This window comes from Carcharhinus amblyrhynchos, chromosome 31 (genome assembly GCF_965287045.1).
Source record: "Carcharhinus amblyrhynchos chromosome 31, sCarAmb.v2.hapA, whole genome shotgun sequence".
NCBI classification, from domain to species: domain Eukaryota; kingdom Metazoa; phylum Chordata; class Chondrichthyes; order Carcharhiniformes; family Carcharhinidae; genus Carcharhinus; species Carcharhinus amblyrhynchos.
The window spans coordinates 12,557,977-12,583,241 of NC_137354.1; the positions used below are offsets into that span (position 1 = coordinate 12,557,977).

Consider the following 25,265-nt stretch of genomic DNA (forward strand, 5'->3'; position numbering starts at 1 on the left):
CCTTTATAGCAGCAATGTCAATTTAGTGCCCACCCATGCACTCCTATCCCCTGTACCCTCAGATGGAGTATCTAGCATGGGCAGATCTCAGGATCATGTTGGGAAAAAATAAAGTTTTAAGTGTCTATAGATAAATTCACTGTTTAAAAGAACTCTCATTGTTAACCCATTTGTTACACTTAAATTTCTTCAACCATTTAATCTCTTAGAACATTTGTTTTCACGGCCCCAAAGACTTGATCAGGGAAGCGATGGTCTACTGGTATTATCACTAGACTATTAATCCACAAATTCAGTTAATGTTCTGGGGGCCTAGGTTCAAATCCTGCCATGGCAGATTGTAGAATTTGAATTCACTAAAAAAATCTGTAATTGAGAATCCACCAATGGCCTTGAAACTATTGTCGATTGTTAGAAAATCCCATCTGATTCACTTAGGGAAGAACATCTGCCATCCTTATGACTTGGTCTGGCCTACATGTGACTCTAGAGCCACAGCAATGTGGTTGACTCTCAACTGCCCTCCAAGGGCAACTGGGAAGGGCAATAAATGCTGGCCAGCTAGCAACACCCATTTCCCGTGAATGAAGAAAATAAAATGAAAAGCTTTATAATCACTTTGAGCAGTCAGTCAAGATGGGAATTGACAGGCAACCTACTGTGATAATGATAGATTGTGAAATCAGTGATGCAGCACTAATCCTATAATGATAACCCTCAGTCTTATGTTAACAGGCAAAGTGTTAGCAAGCAGCAGTTTTCTTTAGCCCTGCAAACTTTTTTAATTAAAAGCTTGGATATTTAATTCCAGTTGACAGTTCACTGGAACTTGACAGTTCCAGTGAGCCTTGACAGTTGCCTTGACAGTTTGACAGTTCCCTGTGACATCTCTGTTTGACAGGTCAATTGAGCTTGAGTATTCCAATGAGCTTGACTGTTTATCCACTATTACACACATTCATGTTTACTTTGAACAATCCCAAAGGGCACCTCATCTTTCCCCCAAGACCTCTCACAAAGCCATCCTGGGGCCATTTCAAAAAGGGTACCCTATCACTCCAAATAATTCCTGTAAATTTAAATCTTCAGCTACCAGGTGTAATGCGCACGTCATACTTCCAACTCCTAGTAACAATTAGATCAGACTGGAGGCAGCTGCACATGTTAAAGTGTGCACCTGCCTCTGAGGGCCAGAGATGTGCAAAGTTCAATTTGCCCCCATTACCTCTCCTGGGTGGGACTGGGCAGGATTTCCAATTCAGGCCTCTAGTGCCATTTTTGCAGTTTTCACCTGTGCATAAATTCAGGTCCAACATTTCAAGCCTGTGGTCTTTCATTAGAACTGGGAAAAGTCAGGAATGTATTAGGTTTTGAGCAAGGGCTGGGTTTTTCCGAGGCCCTGGATCATCCCATCACTCCTGTTCTGCACCCGATCACAGACCTACCTTTAGTCTTTGTGCAACCCCTCCCGTTGCTCAAAACCAATCAAATTTCTAACTTTTCCGACTTCTGATGAAAGGTCGCAGAACGTTAACTCCAGTTCTCTCTCCACAAATGGTGCCTGACCTGTTGAGCATCCCTAGCATCTTCTGTTTCTTATTTTAGATTTCCACAGTATTCTACTTTTCATTCTGAAAGAAAGTTGGAATGGATTGCAGGGAATTATGGTTGAGCACAAAGCAGCTTTCTGGCTTCAGTTTAAAAAAAAGTAGAGAGAGGCCATTCTGGAAAGATGAAATTGCCAACCACAAGTGTCTTTTTTTTTGTCTGAGCCTATCTTATGATAGTGTTTGTTTTCGGGATGTGAGTGACTTTTGCCAGGCTGCAATTGTTGCTCAATTTGTAGTTGCCCTGACAAGGTGGCAGTTGGTCACCTTGAGCTTGTCTTTGCAGTGATGAGGTTTAATAGGGAATTCCATGTATAGCTAAGTGAGAATGGAGTATTGCTTGGAGGGGATCTTTGAATGCTTGCAGCAAAGGATCAGTGTGTAATTAATGTGTGCAAAAATGGATCTAAGCAATTTCAAACTGTTGGACCCTATTTGTTATCCAAATGATACTGTGAAGTACCAATGTAGTTAAACAATGGGAAGCAATGTCCTTTTTCTTTCTGTGCACTGCTAACCCGTTCTTAATGCCATACAAACATTTTAAAAGGGGCGTTGCATCAAGATGACATTTAAAAGACAACCTGTGCAGGCCAACTGGAAGAGGGACTGGAGCTTTAAGAAGAGAGGTCAGGAATTTCTATTGCTAAAGGCGGTCGTTAGCTTGGGCTTGTTACTACAGTGTTTTTACCAGGGTCACTGGAAACTAAACAGTGAGTGGTTTGTTGTGATGTGGACAGGCTGGAAATGATGCTGTCTGCATCTTCTGCTGTGAATTCAGTGGAGGGTTTATATGTGGTGACATGGAAATTATGTTTGCATTTTCATTTTCTGAATGTTGCTGGTTGTCATGAAACTCACCCTGACAGTTTCTTACCACCAGGCAGCAGAATCTTCTTGCAACATTTTTTGTGCAAGACAGATGCTCAGCAGTTATTTTTCGGAGCCCTTCCGCTCTGGACTATTCCATGCGACAGATGCCAGGACAAGAACTGTTTCCCGGGAACATTTCTGTCACACTCCTGCCTTCAGTCCAAAGAGTGACCTTTTGTGAATAATACAAAAGCTTTTATGGAGAAGCGCAAACCTTCACCCAGAGCAGGCTCAAAGCAAATTTCAGCTCCTGTTTCTTTCCTCAAGTCAGCCTGCATTAGAAACAGAGTTCCGCCCAGGCTATCCAGATGCAGACAGCAATCGCACTTGTCAGCACTGAATTCAATAATTTTAGTGAGGCAGTTCTTCTGCTAGCATTATCTCCAGAGTAGAACACCGCACAGAAAAGCAAAAGCTACTTAGATTGCAAAGAGCTCTTGTGGTGCTGTCTGTCAGATATATCAGTTCGTGGAAGTCATCGGTTTGCAAACAATTAGTTTATCCCTTTACTTCCTCAATTTAGCACTGCAGTTTTCTATCATTAAGTTTCTTCAGGATATTTGGGATTGAACTCATTTTCCATCCGAATTCTGGCCTGGTGCTTCACTGTGGAGGTTTACTCCTTTCTTGAACTATGTACTTTTCTCCTCTTCACAATCCCTTCATTGCTCTATGTTCTATTTCGAAGGAATTTTCCCAGCAGCCTCCCTGGTTCAGTCTGCAAATGACATCCATGGTGCAACTGCCTAGTTTGATTTGACTTCAGAATGTGCCATGCCTGCTGGCCAGCATCATATACCCCTTTCTCCTGTTGGTATTAATGGTGGCGTGGGACGTGGAACTGCATACTAAACTTTACAACAAGCTTAGTAGAGATTGGTACACCTGGGCATCGCTCCTCAGTATTCAAACCGGTGATAGAATTTTTGTATTGGCCCGAGGATCTCTAATGGCCGTTATGGGATGTACGCCTTGTCATTTTCACATTTTTGGTGGTGTTGGGAATGTCACCCACTATACATCAGTGATTGCTTGGCTTAGGAGTTCATTTGTATATAGAGATGAGCACGAGAAGCAATACAAATGGTAACCTGTATGGGAGACACTGAGTGGAGTGCGTGGCCAATCCTGACATTTTAAAACTTAAGGTCCCCTGTATTGAATTTCTTTTCCCTGTGCTTCGCATTGACCTTTCATGAAACATAATTCTTGTTTTCTGCATCTTTTAACCTGTCATTTTTTTTGCATTATCTTCAGCAAAATATGGCTATAACGGATATATCAGCTCAAGTAAGTCATTGGTTTGTCAACAATTAATTTACCCCTGTCCCTTTTGCCTCCCGTTTGATTTATTTTTCCCCGTGTTCTCCCCTTAACCCACCTGCCTTGCCCGTCTGCATTTTTTGCCTTCCCTTTAGATTTGTCCTTCTAGTTGGAGTGCAGTGATTATCTATTTTAGTTTTTTTTTGCAGCCACTTTGTCAATTAGACTTCAGTGATACTGGGATCAGCCATAATCAAGATTTGCTCAGATGAAATGGCTGATATTGATCTTTTGAATCTTAAGCCTCTTCATTTATGTCACTGGGTTGTGCCTGAGTCAACACAGATAGGGTCAAATATCTGGACTCTTTAGCTTAAGTACTGGCCTTTGAATTGGATTGTATTTTTTTCTCCCCAATTCTTTAAGGTTTTGATTCCTAACATGGTATGGTTACAGAAATGCTGGTCACTCTTTGGTGTTTTGTTTGAGTAGTTATTATTTATCTTAACGGGGGTATGAGAATGCGAGCGGGCAACAATCACAGAAATGTTTCCAGCTCCACGTTTAAACATGCGTCCCTATCAACAATGCAAAGCCAATTTGTGCCTCTCTAACCCAGGGTGTTTGGGTCACCCACCCACCTGTCTGACACAAAATAAACCGGGGATTAGACCTGGGACCTCCTTAGTTGTTCCAATTCAGCTATTCCCTGGATAATTGTAAAGAGGCACTGGGGAGGTTGGAGGTTGGGAAGCTGTAAGTGAAACATGTCGAGGAAGACTATCTATATCAGCAGCTCCTTTCTGCCGAATCTTCAAGTGCAGATGCCAGCAACGTCAACAAAGCTCTGGCTCCTTCGAGCTGCCGTTTGTGGCAAGTCTTGAAGTGCTGTTCTGCCCATTGATCAAAAATAATTGCTGGACGTATTTGAAATGCCTGCTGAGCCGTCCTCTGTCACTTCCCCAACTCCATCCTGATTTCCAGTCTGCTCGTCCTCTGAACATATTACACAAGAAGTGTAATCTTAAAGGTTCTAAAAATAATCTTTGAATGAAGCTGAACTGGACTCCAGACAATTACACAGGTACCTGGGAGAAAGCCACAATCCTGCAGGTGGAGCAAGTGTTTATAATGGTGTCATTAAGACCATGAAGAGGGCAGCAATCCGATGCTTTCATGAACATTATTGGAACTCAAGATTGGATTTACTGTCTTCCATTTGCTGTTTTGATAGCATGTGCCTCTTTATTGCTACATTAAAAGCTAAGTGGGGTTTCTTGCTGTTCTGCGTTGTTGTAATGTGGGAACAACAATGTGGTGGTTAAACTAAAAAGTGTAGTGACATGGACTATGGTATTTATTTGAGCACTGCTTAGCTGAGCCAAATATGGATACTGCCTTTAATGTACACTATCATTTAGAAAGCTTCATTCAGATTTCACAAGGCCAGGGATAGGGCATTAAATACATAAAAGGAAACAATCCTTGTGAAAATAAATGCAATTAAATAGTTGAATATTTTAGACTTTTTTTATTTAAGTAATCAGTGCAGTCTAATTTTTAGTTTTAAATTATGCTTTTTAAAAGTTTAACTAATTAAATGGAGCCATTTCACTTAATAATACTACTGTACACTGCCTCATGTCTAAATGTAACCAGTTCCATAATGCCTAGTAATTGTTTTTCATTTAAACTTAAAGCAATAGTTGGTGGAGTGTGGAAGAGATAGTGCAGATGATTAGATGAATGTATTAAACAGCAGGTGGTGCTGCTACTTAAGGAATAAGGTATCAGAGAACCCTGTGTTTATTATACATTACATACAGTGTCACACTGTCTCACTCTCTCACACACACACACACACACACAGGCGTGCGTTCTTTGGCATTAGAGTAAATCGGCTGTTTATTTCCATACCACCTATTTATTCCCCACGGGCGACTGGAAAATTCTGCTGCATTTGATCCTAAGTAGAGTATCAAAGATTTCCCACAAATGCCTTTCTGAAGCCTCTTTATGTTAAAATTGCTAACCCTCTAGATTTTGCAAAAGGGATATAATTGACAGATAGCGTCTGATTTGAATGGGTGCGACCAGTTCTGATTTCATACGTACAGATAAGTCCATTTGCAACAAATGCTAAGCACAATGTCTGAAAGATTATAAGCTGACCGTACCCAGAGAGATATTCCCTGACAACGTTTTGCATCTTTCCCTTCACTACTGATGAGACAAAGACCTTTAACTCTAAAATTGTGCAAGCTGGGAAATATAAATGAGGAGGCTGAAGGAACATAGTTGCTGATAAAAAAAGTATGAATATTTTCTCATGTTATCTTTTCAATTGCTAACCAGTCATTGCATAACTGAGAAAAAATGCACGGCAAGCACATCATTTGCCTTGCCGCGCGTAAATAGACAGCAGCCGTCTGGATCATTCTGGATCCTCAGTGAAACTGCCACCCTGCGAATTCTCAAACTAATGCTGTACATGTTTGACAACACGCAGATGAATCCAGGAGTTATCGGTGCGGGGGTTTGAATCTAAGCAGCAGCTGACGTTAGAATCAACCTCCACGGATTGCTCTAAGCTAGTTTGGGGATTTTTGCTGCCGTTGTCCAGAGATTTCTGGAAGTGTCCTCATTAATGTGGAAGTGCAGTGTTTTTTCAAAACAAAAAGCCATTGGCTTAAATTAAAAGTGAAACGATCTCAATAAGTCATTCTGACGTTTTCTGATGCTTGACAATCAGTTCAATAAGATTTATAATAATGACCAGATGAAATGAATTAACCCTGTCTAATTACGCAGCAACAGGAGAAATCTAAAACACATTACACTTCCTCGGGTTCAGATGTTTGGTTCAGAACTCCAGTGTTATCAGGATTTGATCTGAATTTTTTCGACAATCCTCAATGTCTTATCAAAGTTAAAGACATTAATGGGAAATGATAAATAGCGCGATATAATTATTTTAAGTCATTCATGATGAGATGCTCCTGATTAAATATGGCAAAATACGTTTTCTGTAGATATTTATTTGTATCATTGTCGATCCCTGAAGCACTTCTCCAAATATTAAATTAATCCAAATGATTTGCTATTGTTCACAGGACACTATTTATTACAATTACTGTGCACACTAATCAAGCATACATGAGTCACACATTATTTCCACTCAGTCCCTGTTATTATGCCAGAGCTTGTAGGAAATGCACCTTCAGATTTGGCATCAAGCAAACCGTAATTGATGTCAATGTTTATTAATTTCAGCTAAAATTATTTGATGGACGGACACATTTTCCTTTTAGAAGTTACTTTTGAGTCTGCTCAATGCCATTGGCCATTTGCTATCTTGTGTGTTTGATGGGAGGTAGGATGGAGACGGTGGAGGGGGGGGAGTTTGGGAGGGGTCTTCTTGAAACCTCAGCTCCAGAATTAGGTCTGTGAACAATAATGCCAGTATCACAGGAGAACAGTTTAATTTCAGTGGGGTTTCTCCTACTGTGGTCAGTAGATTCTATTGCTCCCCCATTCACAAGTTGAGCTTGTATTGATGAGTGTCAGCACAAAGTATAGACTGCGGAGTCCGTTAGTTATTATTTTCAAGGTGGGGGCCCATTGTGGAGAGCATGATATTGCTGAACACAGTTCTGACCCAGGACAATATTGTGCAACCCAGAGAGTCCATAATTAGGTTCATTTTCAATGAGAAATCTTACTGCTGCCTAGTTACCCAATCCTGCAAACAATGGTAACTCTTTCACGTTGAGAATGCAGCAATGGGAGCTGGAGTTAGAAAAAGAGAAGGTTGCACTGGTGAGTAATTAAGGGAAATGGGTCTGGTTTCCTTAAACACTTTGATCCTCAGTTTGCTGCAGCGCAGAATTGGAGGAAATGGGACCTGGAATTTGGCTTTTCCCACACACTATATTCCCTAGCTTACCTACACTGAGATCCAAGTGGTGAATAGTGACGGGGCGTTTCCCAAATGGATAGCAGGTTTTTAAAAGTTAGCATGAAGGTCCTGAAACTTTCAGCTGGGATATCCATTATTGAATGGATTCAGATCACCTTTTGTGGGGTCCATGAAGAACTCACCCGTACAGTGGGAGACTGATATTCTCCTATTGTCTGCAAGTTTTTTTCAAAGTGAGTGAGAAGAGGGGAGAAAATGCATGATTTCTTTTTAAGCATGATTTGATCTCTCGTTAAATGGTAAATTATCTTAACAACAGAATTGAGGAAATCTGCTCTTTGGCTGGTTTCCGGTTTGACACCATTTATGCCATGTGCATTATGGAATACATCATATAGTGCCGATTGTTAAAAGGTTGCTTAAGGAGCATGTGTGTAAGTTGTCATCAATTCAATTATAAGCACTAAAGCTCTGCAACACAGTCACAAGGTAGCGAGTGTGTTATCTGTACAATTTGTACTAATACAGATTGCTTTTGAGTAATTTGCCAGCATCCCAGATAATGAACTACAAGCACAGGTGCAGCGAAAGCTTGTTTGACTGTTTACCTCATTGAAGATTATAAGTCCTGTATCCCAATTGGCTGATAACTATTTGTCTCACTGCAACATCAGATTATATATTTTAGACAGCCAAGACTTGCCAGTGAAATTTGATCTAAGTTTTTTTTAAACAGAACAGAGGAAAAGAAGTTGTAGAATGCTATCAAAAATAATTTCTGACAATGCCAATGCTCAGTTTAAATTTGTTTTTAATGTATCTCCTCTTTCATACTTGTCAGTAAAGGATGAAGCTCAAGCGGGTTTACTAAGTGAGTCATTTAAAGCCCACAATTCCACAATCACGTGCTTTTGCCAAAGCCTGCACCTGTTACAGAAGAGGCAGGATCCATGCTGCTTGTTAACAGGAACAAAGGGGACGTTTACTTGCTCAGTGACCCTTCACTCAGTTGCCTGTGTCTGCTGAATGCAAGGGAACAGGGAGGTGTTGTCCACTGTAAGTTACATCAGGCACTAAGCTTGTCTATGGAGTACAGATACCAGTCCATCCGTTCTGTTTTCAGTGACCTCCATAGGTGCCCTTGGTCACATTCCACAGCCAGTGCTGACAGCTGTGCATGACAGCGTAGTTTGGGGTGCCTTTTTTTCCCCTCCTTTCAAACAGTACTTAAAAAAAAACAGGCGCACACAGAAAATCTGCCAAGTGGTGACAAGAGTGCAGTCCACCCAGAAGTGATCCTTTTATTGTCTGATGTGCGCTAAGTCTCCATTTCATTGCGGCATTTAAACAAACCCAAATAAATGCAATTAACTTTCAAAATAAAGGAGAGTGCACGCACACACACATACACACAAAGAACCCTTCTTGGTAAAAACAGCTAGTTTCAGAGCTCGAGAGTTTGAAGCTCAGGTTTTCCAGCGCTGGGAGACTGAGATTTGGATAGATTTAGTACAATTTAATTAAGTTCAAAATAAGCAGAAATTATTTGAAAATGCATAAACCCAACAAACAGCTGTTTGGATATGATCTGAAATTATTTTTCAGCAATTATGTTTTTTTTCAATATATCATGTAGAATTATTAGTAGTTACAGATTACTCTGTGAACCTGCTGATGCACATACACTATTGTATGTTTATAAGTAACGCAAATAGATGAAGGCTATCTACATTATTCAGAACCACCTGCCCATGCTGATTTAATCTAAGGAAATGTATGTTCAAGCAAGTTTAAAAAATTATATTGCAAATGAGGAATGAAAACACTTTTGTGGTTTCACAATAATATATTGCAGCTTTAAAGGTAAAGAGTGTGCTGTTCCAGATTTTGTGGATCACTGTCTTAGGGTAGGGGGGAGTGGAACTGTGTCATCTTATCACTTGCCAGTAATAACAGTTTGAAGTCTGACTAAACATGTTCCAGAAAATGTTTGAAAATTTCTGAGCCAAAGCCCTGCTCTTTAGCGTTTCAAATCACCCAGTATCTCAGTCCACCCTGATTTAACAGCCCATGAATTATTTTCTTCCAACTCACACTGTCGTCACTGCTGCAGTCCTCCAGAACCCTTGGCAAGGGTTTTTTGTAAGCAGCATATTATACTAGAATCTCTTGCTAATTGTGTTCTAGACAGTGTTGTTGAACGCTGGTTGATGTGTTCGTCATAGTCTGACAGCCACAATGAATCGAGCTCTCCTGGAGATTCTGGCAGCCTTTTTCAATTCTGTCAAAAATATTGGAGTAGTTGCAATATCTCAATTTATTCCTATGTGCACTTTAGAGAGAAATATCTTCTTTTGTTGTTGCTGCTGTCATTGGGTTCAGTATTGAAGGCTGGGGAAGTATTTTTATCATGGGTTCCATCTGTGTTCCTGTTGTATACCGTGCAGTAATTCTGCACAAACTGAAAGAGTTAATAGCATCTAGCAGATGATAGATGGAAAGGCACATGCAGCAAACCCTAAAACCATAATGTTATGCCACAATTTCCCATGGCACCTTATTTCCTGTACTCTGTGACTCCAATCATTGGAAGCAACCTCTTAAATTCCTCTATCTTTTCATTCCTCTTCCATACCTTTGATCCACACGCTCTTTCCTGACCTGTCATTCTACAAAATTCCGCATTGGTTGCAGGTTTCCATTGTCGATAATCCGATTTATAATCCTTGCATGTGAGTCACTGAATTCACACCATAACCCAATGTGCATATAAAACATTAGTCCTGACCCTAACAGAACTAAACTACAGGTTGTACAGAGCACAGCAACGTGCTAACTCTGTACCTATTTTAACAATTCCAATTGAATTCCAGTGATTCAATAAATATGTAAATAAGGTGTCAGATGATGTTAGAGTAACTGAAAATATGCTATTTGCCTAAATGCATTTAAATCCCCATGAACAGAATGACAAGCAAGGCGCAGTGTTGTGTGGGTTTTAACATTTTTGGAGTAGTAACATACTGTTTAAGTGGTCTAACAATTAATAGTCCATAATGGATTAATGAATTAAATACTTTAGTTAAACTTTGTCTACCTTTTTTAACAGCCCTGGTTTGAAAGGCAAAAAGGACGCACCCTGGAGTATTTTCTGTCACCTTGTGTGCTTTACCCAGCCCTGCAAGTTGTACATGTGTAGTTCCTTTGGCCACTGCTGATTGAACACAGGCACCCATTTGTGAAAACTGCATGCTCGGGATGACACCGTCTTTAACCCGAGTGGTTTGATTCATTTTTTTAATAAATTACTACAGCACATCACATATATTTAAATCTATACCGAGTGTGGTTTACTTGTATTTTTGGAGTGGTCGGTGATGCCTTGTGTCCCTGACCACCCAAATTTAGGCTGCTTCTACTCAGCTTCCTCTTCTTTTTGTTTCTATGTGTATTGATTTGAATTTTCCTTTAATTATCTGTTTTACTGTCCTTACAGCACCGTAGTCTGAATAATACTGAATAATACATAACCCTAGTTGTGATAGCTAGGGTTTTAAACTCATTTTGATTGTGCTTTCCCTACGTTATCCTCCTATTCTCAAATCTTGTTAGTTGCCTATAATGGGGACCTTTAACTTTCATAATGAGTCACTTTCTGTTTAATATATTTTTTTTAATATTTCATTTTCATATCGTATCAGACTTAAAATGGCTCCTAATCTCCCATCTTCCATATGTTTGCAGTTCAAGATGAAAACCCATCAGCTCTGTCACCCAAAAAGAAGCAGCGAAATGGAGGTATGCGAAATTCACCCAACAGTTCACCCAAACTGATGAGGTAAGACAGCTTAAAGAACTCTTGTGTCTAAAGAGAGAGAGAGAGAGAGCGAGAGCGCGAGTGAGCGAGCAAGAGAGAAATCCTTAAAGGCTGAAGTATTTATTCTGTCAGCCTGTCAGCAGTTAATGATAGAGTTGAAATATTTCTGTCATGAAAGAGGGTAGGAAAAGCTGTTAGAGAAAACGCAGCCTTTAAAGTCTCAGCTGTCACCTCAGCCTGTCCGCATGTACTTCTTAAACAGCAATGGCACTAATGACAGCGGTAACCAATCAGAGAGACTCATACGGTTACTCTGCCTCAGGCTATTCACCGTTTGCGCGAAGCCCTTCGAGTCCTGTTTTCTGTACTTTAGGCCATATGTGAGATATGGCGGCGCAATGAAAAATGAACCCAAATTTTCTACATTCCTTTTATCTTGTCCATTTGTATTAATTTGGCATTAATTGATTTTGACTTAGAGGAAAGAAGGAGAAGCTAATAATTGGTGGGGATAAGGTAGAAGAAGGGCTGTGATGGATACTGTGCGGCTCCTGTGTCAGGGATTAAAGTGCGTACAATGTTAGACAAGTAAACAGCTTCATCCACTTAGCATATGAAACGATATTACATGAAGATTGCTTCAGGTTTACAGAAACTCCAAACATTTCACAGATGAGCAGAGGGTCCCTGTTTACCATGTAAAATATGCATTGGCTCTTTTGATCTGCATGCAGTAATAATTCTAGGGAGCAAGTTCTGCTGTTCTCGTACGCTTCAAAGCTGTGCCGAAGTTTTGCTGCTGTAGGGTACTCCTTTATATTAGTGGCCCTTGGGTAGTGAAATGACAGGTCGTCTATGCTTGGTGCAGTTTTTTTAACTCATAGCCCACAGCAAAACAGAGAATTACTGAACACAGAGTCACCGAACCCTTCAGAAATCCTTTTCCTGCAGAAATATTATACCTTAAATATTACATATTTTGGAATTACAAGCTACGTTTTATGGGCAATATTAAGTGCCGGTTTAAGTCAGCCTAAGGGGTGCTTATTGCACAAGGGTGAATAAGCTGGTATGTATTGTATCAAATATGGTTTTTGCAGGCACACATGCCTCAAGGCCTTAGTAAATAAGTAATGATCAACAGTTTGGAAGTGGGTTTTGAAAAGCATGCCTTTGTCAGTTTGCATGATGGGAATGGAAAATTTCAAAGAGCAGCCTGCTTTCATTGCCTGGTGGAGAGGGACTGAGCAAGAATAGTCATCCCCTGCTAGTGCTGTCTAGTCAGCATCACATTGGAATTGCTAAACGCAGCTTGAACGCCAAGCACAGAACTGTTTGAGCCTTCAGTATAACAAGTTCTAACGAGTGCCAGTCTGACATTCTTTACATGAAATTAATACCATTCTGTTGGATTTCAGAGGGTCATCGGATACTTGCTTCTAATTGTAGTCAGTGAATGTTGGGTCTATTAATCACAACGCATTTGTTCAAATCCATCAGAACAGAGCATTACGGTGTAACAAATGTCGTAGTTATTCCCTGTGAGTAGTAGCGTTCAACAAGAGTTTGCCAGTGACAGGCTGCAATGAGTGACAGTTGGTGAAAGATAGCTATCTTGGCGGAGCTTTATTGCGCCAGTCAAGGCAGTCAGCAAAGATTGAAGTGACAGAGGTCCATTGACTAAATCGTGAAACACACAGAGCGTCATGAAATATTCAGCCATGGTGTAAAATCACTAAATGGTTTCGCAGTTATTAGCACCTGCACTGACTGCATGCATCTAGGCGACGAACATTTTAATAGACAAATGTTTTGTCATGATGATTGTGAAGGACTGAGAGTGTGGAATGCAGAAAACGAGGGGGGAAATTAAATAAACGTGCAAGGTTTCGAGCAGGCATGACTGAAATGCCAAGCGAGAAGCAATATTTTGTCGGATCTGCAGGAAATCTATCCCCAGCAACATTACTGGATAGGATTGTGGTTTTGCTTCTGGCTGTTGCTTGTGAGGCAGCTTGGTTAGTGTGCACTCATAGTACATTACCCACAATTTCTACTCGTCGTTGAGCTGCATGGTTGGATGCAATGTTCCAAACGGGCCCTTGCCTGTAGCAGATTTGACAACACATTCTTGCCTTGCTACAGGACACTATTTTCAGTGATAAATTCATTAGTGATTCACTATTTATATTAAGGGACACTAAAAAATACATTAAAAATGTACAAAAATTAAACAGAGCCAGAATAAAGCCTTTTTTTTAATGAGTAAGTTGCCCTTTCAAAGCAGGTTAATTTAAATCCACACAGAGCAACTGAAATTTAACTCTAAGCTTTCACTTTTAACCCATTGAAGCTATGATGGACGGACAGTCTCAACCCTGTACTTCTGCAAAGGTACTTTCACCCGCTGTCTAATTAATTCCATGTAGTAAATGTTCTCGAATGTCTACAGTGCTCACCTCAGACTATATGAAGCATCGCATTACACTGGGGAGCTATCAGCACTGAACACTGCATTACACAAGAGAGGTCTGCGGTACAAACAGTACATTACACACAACAACTCCAGGGTCAATAAAGGACTCACAGTGTGAACCTCTCCAGGTGAAAGGGTTAAACAGCTAGCCCTTTTTGCATTTATTGAATCCTCACTACACATTTAAGAGACAGAATTGTTGACGTCCACTTGCACACATGCAAATATATACTCTAGCCTTTGTCCAGTGTTTCATTTATTAATAAGTATAGCAGCTGACTTATAAAATTTACAGCTTTAGAATTGAAAATAATCTCATTTCAGGTGTCTGAGCAGGGTTGCCATGTGCATTGAAAATTTTGTCTTAAGTGCAACTGATGTAGTTTGAAGAAAGGTATGTCGCAGGTGTAATTACCCCTTAAGAGATGGAATTTGAAGTAATGGGAATTCTGGTAGAGTTTCAGCTAAGGTCAGAATGAAAAGGGGTTTTTAAAGCTCTATTGCTGACTATTCAAGACAGAGACTTGGGATGACAGCTGCTAGTGAATGATGGATGTGCAGAATGCAGTGAAATGTTAGAAGTGCAGGCGTTGATGGCCAGGTGGCAGCTGCTGAGGACCACTTTTATACTCAGTGTTCTTCTGGAGAAAAATCATCTGCTCGCAATGTAGATGTAAATTAATCAATCTGCTCCGAGCTGACATCCTCTGAAACTTTAATGGCTTCCAGTTTTCAAAAAAGCAAAATATGATGGGGGTAAAATTGCTAAAATATATCAAGTGTACCCTGTTAAAGCTTTTATTGCACAGAGAACAGCATCGGAAGTTGTATGCGGTAAAAGCCTGTAATTGGCTTTTCATCTTCATGCCACTCAGCCAGCGTGAAGCTCTGTCTCTATCTATTTCACCTCATTGCAGCAGTTAATGTCTGCCTTTTGATCAGGTTTTTTTTCCAGGGGGGGAGCGGGGTGGGTGGCAGGGAGGGTGTGGCTGGCTAGAGTAAGTACTGCAGTAACGCGATTGCTTGTAAATTAAACCACTCGCGTCCACTAAATGTGTTCCTGGCCAGCAGTAACTTGTCAACTGGTCAAAGCAGATTGAGTGAGGTGTCAGGCTGATAGACAACTCTTTGCCTTGATTCCCTTGTCTCTGCAGGCATGACCCCTTGTCAATTCCAGGAAATGATCAGATAGAGGAAATGGACGCCAGCGTGAAGAAATATGATTCCACTGGGATGTTTCACTGGTGTCCAGCCAAAGAAATGGAGAAGGTCATTCTGGTGGGTATCACAAACTGGCAGTGACCTTGGATGGCGCAAGGTGACATGACTCTGCAATTACTTGTAACCGACATTTCATTTAGTGGGATCTGACAACCATATACGCTGTGCTTTTCAATGTCTTCAAAGAGCAAAAGTGACATGTTGTTTTATAAACTGCCACCAGCAGCCCTGACCCTCATTAAGATCCACTGTCACCTGATCAAACCTATTGTTTGCTGATTTTAACTGACTTATCAGTGTGATGAATCAGACTCTGCTTCATTGGCAACAAGTTCACGTCTTGCGAACGATGCTGACCGTGCTCAGTTTGAGGCACTGAAACAACATGGGCATGGGTCATTTAGCCTGATATTAATAGGGTTCAGCTAGTTATAGACAGCCCCTGAAATATTTCAACCATGCAAATAGAATTAGAACTGCATATTTTCTATTTAATTGCAATCAGGCCAACAATCAGAGGTGTGTATTTCTGCATTTAGATGCCTGGTTGTCTATCAGCAGCCGGTCCTCAAAATGATGCTGCATTCATTGATTGCATAAATGCCACTTCTCATTTGTAAAATCACTGTGCTGATTTGCAGTAATGTGGCAGTCCTGCTTTGAATACATGCTAACCTGCACAGTCTCTGCTGGAGATCTGATTTCTTCACAGAGACCAGCTTCAGAGCCTGTTTGACAGGCAGTCCCAACGCGGAGAAAGAGCAACAGTCACAGGGTAGTGGTGTACCCGATGCACTTTCACCCCCTAGCATATCTGAGCAGATACCTAGGATCTTGGCCAGCCATGTGATGTGATAAATGTCTCAACGTGTGAACCCATCTCGCAAGTGGTGAAACCACGAGTGAGCTCTGAGCGGCCTCACAAGTGGAGATTTTTATTCTGTCTCACTGTCAGCCGTGACACACTTTATAACACTGATGTGTTCTCATCTGTGAATAATGAATTCTTGCAGTTATGTTATCATTCCGTTCCAGTACTTCTCTGTTCCAAGTGCCCCTTATGGCTTTCTCCTTATTCTGGAACAGTCGAATGATTTTCAGCGCAGGAGAAAACTGAGAAAGGGCACCGTCTATCTATCCCCACATGTCTTTACTTTTTTTTGCAGCAATGAAAGTAGTTATATTATTTAAATTTGCCAAAGGAAAATTATAAGCATAACACTGAAATCTTTGAAATCAAACTGATACAGGAATGCCAGTGGAACAATTGGCTTCATTATTTTTCCTCCTCTCCCTATGATTCAGCATGTCAAAACAGCACAAAACTCGTTTGGGTAAAAATTTCACTCTGGACACCTCAGCACATGTTTCAGGAAGTGAAACAATTCCAGCCAATGGTCGAGATTCTACAGCCTTGCTCGGGCGAGACCGGAAATTCCTGCCCGGGGTCAATGGAGAATTCCATTGTCAGACCCTCGCCCACGCTGATTCCGTGCGGAGCGAGATGGTAGAGCTCCGCCCAATGATCTGTCTATCGTAGGCAATTGCCTGATTTTTTTTTTAAGCTGACTTGAAATTTCCATGCAGAAAATGCTGGGAAAAAATCAGCACTGTTGAGGATGGTCATCATGGAGCATTCCCACAAGGACAGGCTGCTGCAGGGCATCAGCGGTCAGTCTGGGTAGGCGATGGCCTAGTAGTATTATCACTAGAGTATTAATCAGAAACTCAGCTAATATTCTGGGGACCTGGGTTCGAATCCCACCATAGCAGGTGATGGAATTTGATTTCAATAAATTAAATCTGGATTAAGAATCTACTAATGACTATGAAACCATTGTCGATTGTCAGAAAAACCCATCTGGTTCCTTCCTTTAGGGAACAAAATCTTGCCTGGTCTGGTCAACAGGTGACTCCAGAGCCACAGCAATGTTATTAACTCTTAACTGTGCTCTGAAATGACCCAGTAAGCCACTCAGTTTCAAGGGCAACTAGGGACAGGCAATAAATGCTGGCCAGCCAGTGATACCCACATCCCATGAATGAAGAAGAAAGTCAGAGGCAGGCTGCCTGGAATCTGCTGTCAGTCAGGGGTATTTGGAGTTGATGTAGTGGAGGTCCTGGTACGTCAGACACACCTGAAGTGATCTACAAACTCCCCAGCAGGCTCCATTGTGCTATCATATGTGTCAATTTTCATTTGTATATCAAATCTTTCTCTCTGAATTATTGGCATGCATTGTGGCACAGCTTGATGGCTGTGTGGAGTTCTTTAGCACTGCATCCAAGTGCCTATTCATTAGCTAGCATTGGAGATACATTCAGATTTAAAGAGAATCATTCAGTCTTCTTCCCATTTAACATCCACATGTTTTCAGCTGTCGAGTGTCACTAAATGAGCTTATTCCTAAACACAAACAGGGAATTATCTCTTTACCACAACTATAATCGAGATCAGCAAACTTGCCGTAGGCCAGAGATTTGTACTTGTGACCAACTTGATGTATATAGATCTATTGCACAATAGAGAATGCCTTTACCTATTGTTCTTCATCAGTGCATAAGGGTGGCACGAAGGCACAATGATTAGCATTGCCGCCTCATTCACAAGGGACCTGGGTTCAATTCCGGCCTTGAGTGAAGTATGGAGTTTGCACGTTGTCCTCAATTTCCTCCCATGATCCAAAGATTTGCAGGTTAGATAGATTGACCATGCTAAATTGCTCATTAGTGCCCACAAATGTGTAGGTTGGGGGCTTATGAGTTATAGGGATAGGGTGCGGGGTGGGCCTGGGTAAAATGCTTTTTCAGAGAGTCAGTACAGACTCAGTAGGCTCCTTGGCCCCTTTTTGCTCTGTAGGGATTCTATAATTCTATGAATCGTAGATCGATGATTTAAATGTTACGAATACTGTTGGCAGTGTTCAGTGATCGGCTATTCACTGATGCACCAAAGTTGCATCATCATGAATGTCACTAGAGGGACAAGTGAATAATAATTTTAAAAAGACAAATAGTTTATTCAAACTGTCAAAACAAAAGTATTAATATCGGGGAACTTACCACAAATGCAGGTGATGCGTGGCATCATTGAAGGTAATGTAGCCTGAAAATAGTTTGATATAAACAGAATGGCATGGGTGCCATGAGCTGAACTATGGTAGCAATCTGTTCCCTGCTGTGGTATTGTTGATATCCAACCATTAATCACCTTATTGGATTTCTGCTGTCCCTTTGAGCACTGATCTTTTATTCATTGTATAACATGTAATCTATCACAAATTGTTTTAAAAATGATTTTTTGATTACAGTTTGCCAAATAGGACAAAGTAAGAAGGAAATTATAGCTTTGTAGTGAATAGGGTCGCAATTCTGTTCTTTATTTATATTAATCTGTGGACTTTTGTTATCACAATTGCTTGTCATTCAAAATGCTTGTGATTTTCTTTCTCTCCCCTTCTCTCTCTCCAAAGGCAATGGTTTGTTGGGCTGCATTCAGTGGATCATTCTGCAATTGCAGTAACTGACATAGATGGTTATGTCACTGAGCTTGGACAATGAATATCAGTGGGCTGTTTGATCAGGGGACTGTTACAACCCTGATCATGTTGCCTCCACACGTACTTTGTGAGTAAAAATCAGGCCAGAAATGACTGTTGGTATTGTCAATGGAGAAAATGGCCAGTGCGCTCGTATGGCACTCTTTCGCCTGCTCTTTTAGTGGAGGGATTAACCATTTTAACTGAAATAGGTCACTCTTTCCTTCCTTGGCTCAGAGACGCAACTATAAATTTGTATTTTACCCACTGCTGCCTGACTTAACCCAGGTAAGGGAATGAATGTGGAGTTTGCTTGTCTCTCTCTGTTAGTCAGAGTTTTGGAGGCTTTCCTCCTAGAGATTGGTCAATCAATTGAATTAAAAGGACTTAAGGGAATGAACTGAAGTGGTCGGTGAGCTTTTTTGTTCCAAGCAGCAGTGTGTCTAAGCGTTAGTGTTCTGTCACTTGAGCGAGAGCGGAAATTTCCCGAGGTCAACAGACATTTCCGTTGTCCACCCCTCGTCCGCTCCGATTCCATGGCGGGCAGGGCGGTAGGATTACAGCGCTGATTATTGGGCGCGATAGGGAAGAGTATAATCAGGACAGGTTACTTTATTCGTAGGTTACCAGGCAAATTCAATACAAGTGCCGCATAATAGGCAATTTTGCAAAAAGGAAGTTACACTTTAATAAATATGTTGCACATTCATGCTATCTAAGTTAAGCTACGTTTAAATTAAAACACTATGATTGGTAAGAAATGGAGTGACTGCTCCCTGAAATAGGACCAGGAATAAGCAAGGTGGCCCCTCAAGCCTGGTTCTCCCTTAGTACAATCAGGGCTGATTTTCTATCTCAAATCCACTTTCCCATCCTATCATTATGTCTCTATTCTATTGCTGTCCAAAACTCCATCAATCTCCATCATGAATATATTCGACAACTGAGTATTCACAGCCCTCTGGGATAGAGAAGACCAAAGATTCACAATCCTTTGAAGATGTTTTTCCTAATCTCAGTCTTTAATTGCCCACCCCTTATCCTGAGAATTTGACCCCTGGTTTGAGAAGAAACAGCTCCTCGATATCTACCCTGTCAAATACGCTTTTAAAAAACAAATCAAAGAGAGCCAAAACATAATTTGCACTTACAGTTCTGTTGCCTGCATACCACTACATATTCCTTTAGCCAGCCTAAGTTGGAAAGCTCTGAGTCCAAGGCTTTCTGACATTTTGCTGCTCCCTGCTATTACCATTGTTGTATAACTATTCCAGGTTTTAAGTATTTTTCTCAGTAACTCAATGGAACAAGGGTTGAATAATAAGATAATAGAATCAAAGAACGTATAGGTTGATGGTGAGAGAACCTTGCCTTTGGTTGACCTCTGCTTGCGCTGTAATCAGCCAGGCTAACAGAGAGTTGGCTCAGAGTGCTTAGAAGCTGGCATCCCAAAATAATAGTGTCTCAAATTAGGCAACATATTGAAAATCCTTTTCGTTAAGGATGAAATCCCAGTTATTTTAGCCTACTTAGATTTTTGGAGTCAGACAGAGAGCAGACATGCCCCCTTTTCTTCGTGCTCTGCCACTTTTCTTTTAGCTTACATCCAACAATAGCTGTTCAATACCTATGGCTCTCCATAGGTTGAATGATCCCTTAACTCATTCTCGAGATAAGGAGCTTATCATAGGAAGAAAGGTTAAACAGATTGGGCCGACAATCATCAGAGGTTAGAAGAATGAGATGTGATCTTACTAAAACAGATTAAATCCTAAGAGAATTTGATAGAATGGGTACCAGGAGGTGGTTTCCTTGTTTTGGAGAGACTAGAACTAGGGGACATATTGTAGGAATAAGAGGTCTCCTGTTTAAGATAGAGGAGAGTTATTTTCTCTGAGGGTAATTTTTTTATCTGGAATTCTCTTCTGCAGAAATCAGTGGCGGCTAGGTCATTGAATTTATTTAAGAGAGAGTTAGCATTTTTGATGGAGAAGGGAGTTGAGGATTTTGGAGGTGCTGACAGGACATGTGAGATCAGCCATAATCTCATTGAATGGCAGAGCAGGTTCAAAGGACTGAATGGCTTCTAAGTCCTCTCTTCCTATGTCCTTACATAATGAAAGAAATGATTATCTTCCCAAATTCAATGCTAGCTGAAGTGTGGTCAGGAAGACAATTTTTGATGCATCAAATCCATGCAACCAGCTCCAAGTCCCCAGTGATGTGGAACATGGATGATAGGCTGCAAGAGCTGGAGAAAGAGAAGTTTTGTCTATGCTATTGCTCACTCCCTGTAATGAATTTCACACCAGCCTGGAGTCGAAACTTGTATTTAACCCGCTTTTGCAAAACTCCCAATGCTTAAATACCTGAAGGTATTCCGGTTTGAGCTCAGCCATTCTCATATATGTTTCATTTTCACAACACTGTCCAGATTGGAGCAACTCCTGTCTCAAGCGCAGAAGACCTGGACTGTTATCTTTCTGACAATTGAAGTTTACAAGTGCTAATTAATTTCAGAATGAAGATCTTTCATTATTTTCATTAGGACAACAAGCTGATAAACCTGATCCTGCCCGGGCCATTTTATGTGAATGCTGCTATTTGCTTTTATGTGATCGGATTAACCCTGTGGTAGCTGTGTTGGTAATTCTGTCTCATTTTAGAAATTTTCAGTCTGTCTGAAAAGGCACTGTCAATTAACAGGAATACAGCTCCATGTGTCTCTCCAATTTAACTATGTTCATCTTTGGAAATGAATAGCAAATTGGCTTTGCAGATAATACCATATGACAGGAGGAAGTGGATTCTGAAGTCCGTGAAGGACGCCTAGCAGTGTAAAGAGTTAAATCATAAGGAATTGCTAGCAGGTTTATCTGTCTGAAATACTGCAAGCTGCACCCATCCTGTTGCTGTCCTGTTTTACAATCGGTATAACTGACTTTGCAGCCGTAAAGCCATTTTTCTCTCTCAACACCTACTCGAGTTTCAGTTGCTTAGAATTATAGAAATTTGAAGCATGAAAGGAGGCCATTTGGCCCATCTTGCCTGTGCCAGTTCTTTAAAAGAGTCATCCAGTTAGTCCCACTCTTCTGCTCTTTCCCCTTACCCCCTGCTATCTTTCATCTTTAAGTATTTGGCATGGTGGCACAGTGGTTAGCACTACTGCCTCACAATGACAGGGACCCGGGTTAGAATCATAGAAACCCTACAATGAAGAAAGAGGCCTTTTGGCCCATCAAGTCTGCACCTACAACAATCCCGTCTAGGCCCTACCCCCATATCCCCACATATTTACTCGCTAATCCCTCTAACCTACGTATCTCAGGACACTAAGGGGCAATTTTAGCATTTCCAATCAATCTAATCCGTACATCTTTGGACTGTGGGGGGGAAACCGGAGCACCTGGAGGAAACCCACGCAGACACGAGGAGAATATACAAACTCCACACAGACAGCGACCCAAGCCGGGAATTGAACCCAGGTCCCTGGAGCTGTGAAGCAGCAGTACTAACCACTATGCTACAGTGCCACCCATGTTTGATTCTTGGCTTGGGTCACTGTCTATGTGGAGTCTGCACGTTCTCCCCATGTCTGTGTGAGTTTCCTCTGGGTGCTCCGGTTTCCTTCCACAGTCCAAAGATGTGCAGGTTAGGTGGATTGGCAATGCTAAATTGCCCCTTAGTGTCAGGGGGATTAGTTAGGGTAAATACATGGGCTTATAGAATATGACCTGGATGGGCTTGTTGTAGGTGCAAACTCGATGGGCCGAACGGCCTCCTTCTGCACCGTAGGGATTCTGTGATTCTATTCACCTTTGGGAGTTGGTATTCAATCATTGATATTCTGCCATTGTTCATCATATGTTCCAAATCATCATGATTTAGGGGAAGCTTTATCCTTATCTCGCCCTGGTTGGCTCACCAATTATCTTGAATGTGCGACCTCTGCTTACCAGCCCTCCTGTTAGTGGAAACAACACTTGATCAAAGGTCTTAGCAGTCACGTGGATAGAATGGGGCAAATCAGAAGGGAAACATAAGGCAGCTACCCTTGCTTACGCGTATCTATTTTTAAAAATATGTACAGGGTACAATAAAAGTGAAATAACCAGCCCCTTGCATTTTCAAGGAGTAAAGCTCAGTTCTGGCACAGACGTGCTGGCATTTAATTCTTCTGTGATTAATTTTTACACACCTGAATGAACTTGTCTGTTTGTCATTAATAGAGATCTCTGTTTCCTAGACGCGGAGTGAAGCTGCCATGACGGTTTTAAGTGGCCATGTGGTGGTGTGTATATTTGGGGATATGAACTCTGCTTTGGTTGGTTTACGCAACTTAGTGATGCCTTTACGAGCCAGCAATTTCCATTATCATGAACTGAAGCACATTGTTTTTGTTGGGACACTGGAATACCTAACAAGAGAATGGGAGACTCTTCACAACTTCCCCAAAGTGTCGATATTGCCGGTAAGTGTTATCAAATTCCGAATTCTGGGATACCACGGAACCGGCAAAGGAAGGAACTAATACTAATGGTTTGAGCGCTCTGATTCAGCCTCAAATCCAGGGTCAGAAGTTACTTCCAGTACTTGTGATCATGTAAACACTTGAATGTATGTCTTCACTTGAATGCATTGTGCCCATTTTCACGTGGCTGTCTTGGTTTCTGCTTAATTCAGCAATGGATTTCACTATTTTGTTGAAAATTTATTGAATGAAAGCATGTGTAGTTACACAGTAAAAGAACATGAGGAAGAGAGATTGTCCCAAGAGGAAGGGCTGAGCAGGTTGGGCCTACACTCATTGGAGTTCAGAACAAAGAGACACAATCTTATTTTAACATCTAAGATTCTGAGTGGTCAGTGGATATCCCCTCTCACAGGGGAATGTAGAACAAGGGAACTCAGTTTAATGACATGTTTTATGGCGTGACCCTGAGCTGATTGCGCCATAATAAGGTGGGTGGGTGCTTAAATTGGTAGCCCTTCTACCATATGTAAATAAATAATAAAAGCCCAATTAAGCTTGTTAGCAAGCCTATTGACCTGGATAATATGCTATCCAAGTAACAATGAGGCTGGCATAGACAGGTGGACTGAAATGGGCAAACCCTTTTCTTTATGGCCTATGTGAATAAGATTGGGAAGATAAGGGGGGAACTTCATTCAAGGGATCCTCTCTGCACATTGAGGACATTAAGATGCACATTAAGATGGCTTCTGCACCACACAGCCTCCAAAACCCAGCCCTCCCTGCATTCCAGAATACCTCCCTGCCCTGAAACCTCGGAAGTCACCATTCTGGGAAAGCCATGATCGTTTTTGTCCTCCTTCCTGCAGTTCCAGCAGTGCTTATCACTGACCTTTGGCACTGCTTGAGCTATCAGTCAATCAGATTAACCATCAGCTACTGAGGGCCAGACTTTTACTGAAGGGCGAAAATCCCACTCAACCAATGTCGGCCACCCACAGTGTGCTATGGTTGCGGGGTTAGCTTGTTTTGGTCATGGTGGCCTCTGGCCAACATTCCTTCTCGGGGACAAGCAGTCCATCCCAAGTAAAATGCAGCTCATTTAAAATGGAGATGAAAAGGAATTTCTCTTGGAAGATTGTTAGTCTTCTCGTCCATAGAAAGCAGTAGAAGGTTGGCCATTGAATATATTCAAGGCTGAATATTTCTGATTGATGAGGGAGTCCAGGTTTATGGAGGACAGGCAAGAAAGTGGTGCTGAAACCACAATTAGATCAGGCCTAGTCTTATTCAATGGTAGAGCATGTTTAATGAATGGCCCACCCCTGCTTCTATTTCTTATCTTTTGAACACTATTACAAGGACCCCACTGTCTTTGAGTTCTTAGGCTTTTGTGACAGGTTTTGTTGGCTTTCTGCCATGCCTCAAACAAGTTCCATTTTTTTAGCTCTCCGTATCATACGCTTTTACCTAGCCAGTTTAGTAAAACATCTCCTAGTTCACAGTTGCCTCCACCTCCAATAGCTGACAATAACACATGATGTTAGATAAGTTCCAGGATTTTCACCCAGCAGTGATTAAGGAGCAACAATATCACAATGTTTCTGTTCTTATGTTTCTATTGGTAGATAGCACAGGACTGATTGCTGCTGCCAAACTAAAATTGATAAGTTATTGCAGTATATCATGTATAGATATTCTGAAGCCACCCTGTAGCAGGGGCGATTGTTGCCAAAGAAGTCGTAGCCAATAGAGCACCTCTGCTATTTATGTCCTGGTCCAGCTGTTGCATGGGGCGGCACAGTAGCACTTTGTTTACCACAATTGTCTCACAGCGCGAGGCACCAGAGTTCAATTCCAGGCTTGGGTCATTATTGTGTGGAATTTGCACATTCTCCCTGTGTCTGCGTGGGTTTCCTCTGGGTGCTCCAGTTTCCCTCCATTGTCCAAGATGTGCAGGTTACGTGGATTGGCCAGGCTAAATTGCCCTTCAGCGTCCAAAGATGTGTGGATTAGGGGAATTAGTGGGGTAACTGTTTGGGGTTACAGGGGTAGGGTGTGAGATGGACCTGGGCA

At 41.4% G+C, this 25,265-nt stretch overlaps 1 protein-coding gene across 11 annotated transcripts in view; it reads left to right on the forward strand.

Annotated features, from left to right (window-relative positions):
* Positions 1-25,265, forward strand: part of kcnma1a (potassium large conductance calcium-activated channel, subfamily M, alpha member 1a) — a 754,381-nt gene that overhangs the window by 644,835 nt on the left and 84,281 nt on the right. For 6 of the 11 annotated variants that reach the window (XM_080215698.1, XM_080215701.1, XM_080215704.1 and 3 more), the window contains 4 exons: positions 3,738-3,770; positions 11,407-11,500; positions 15,110-15,233; positions 22,962-23,186. In XM_080215698.1, the coding sequence (XP_080071824.1) occupies positions 3,738-3,770; positions 11,407-11,500; positions 15,110-15,233; positions 22,962-23,186 (476 nt within the window). The remainder of the gene's footprint in view (positions 1-3,737; positions 3,771-11,406; positions 11,501-15,109; positions 15,234-22,961; positions 23,187-25,265) is intronic. The other 5 variants (XM_080215700.1, XM_080215702.1, XM_080215705.1 and 2 more) reach the window with 1 other exon arrangement.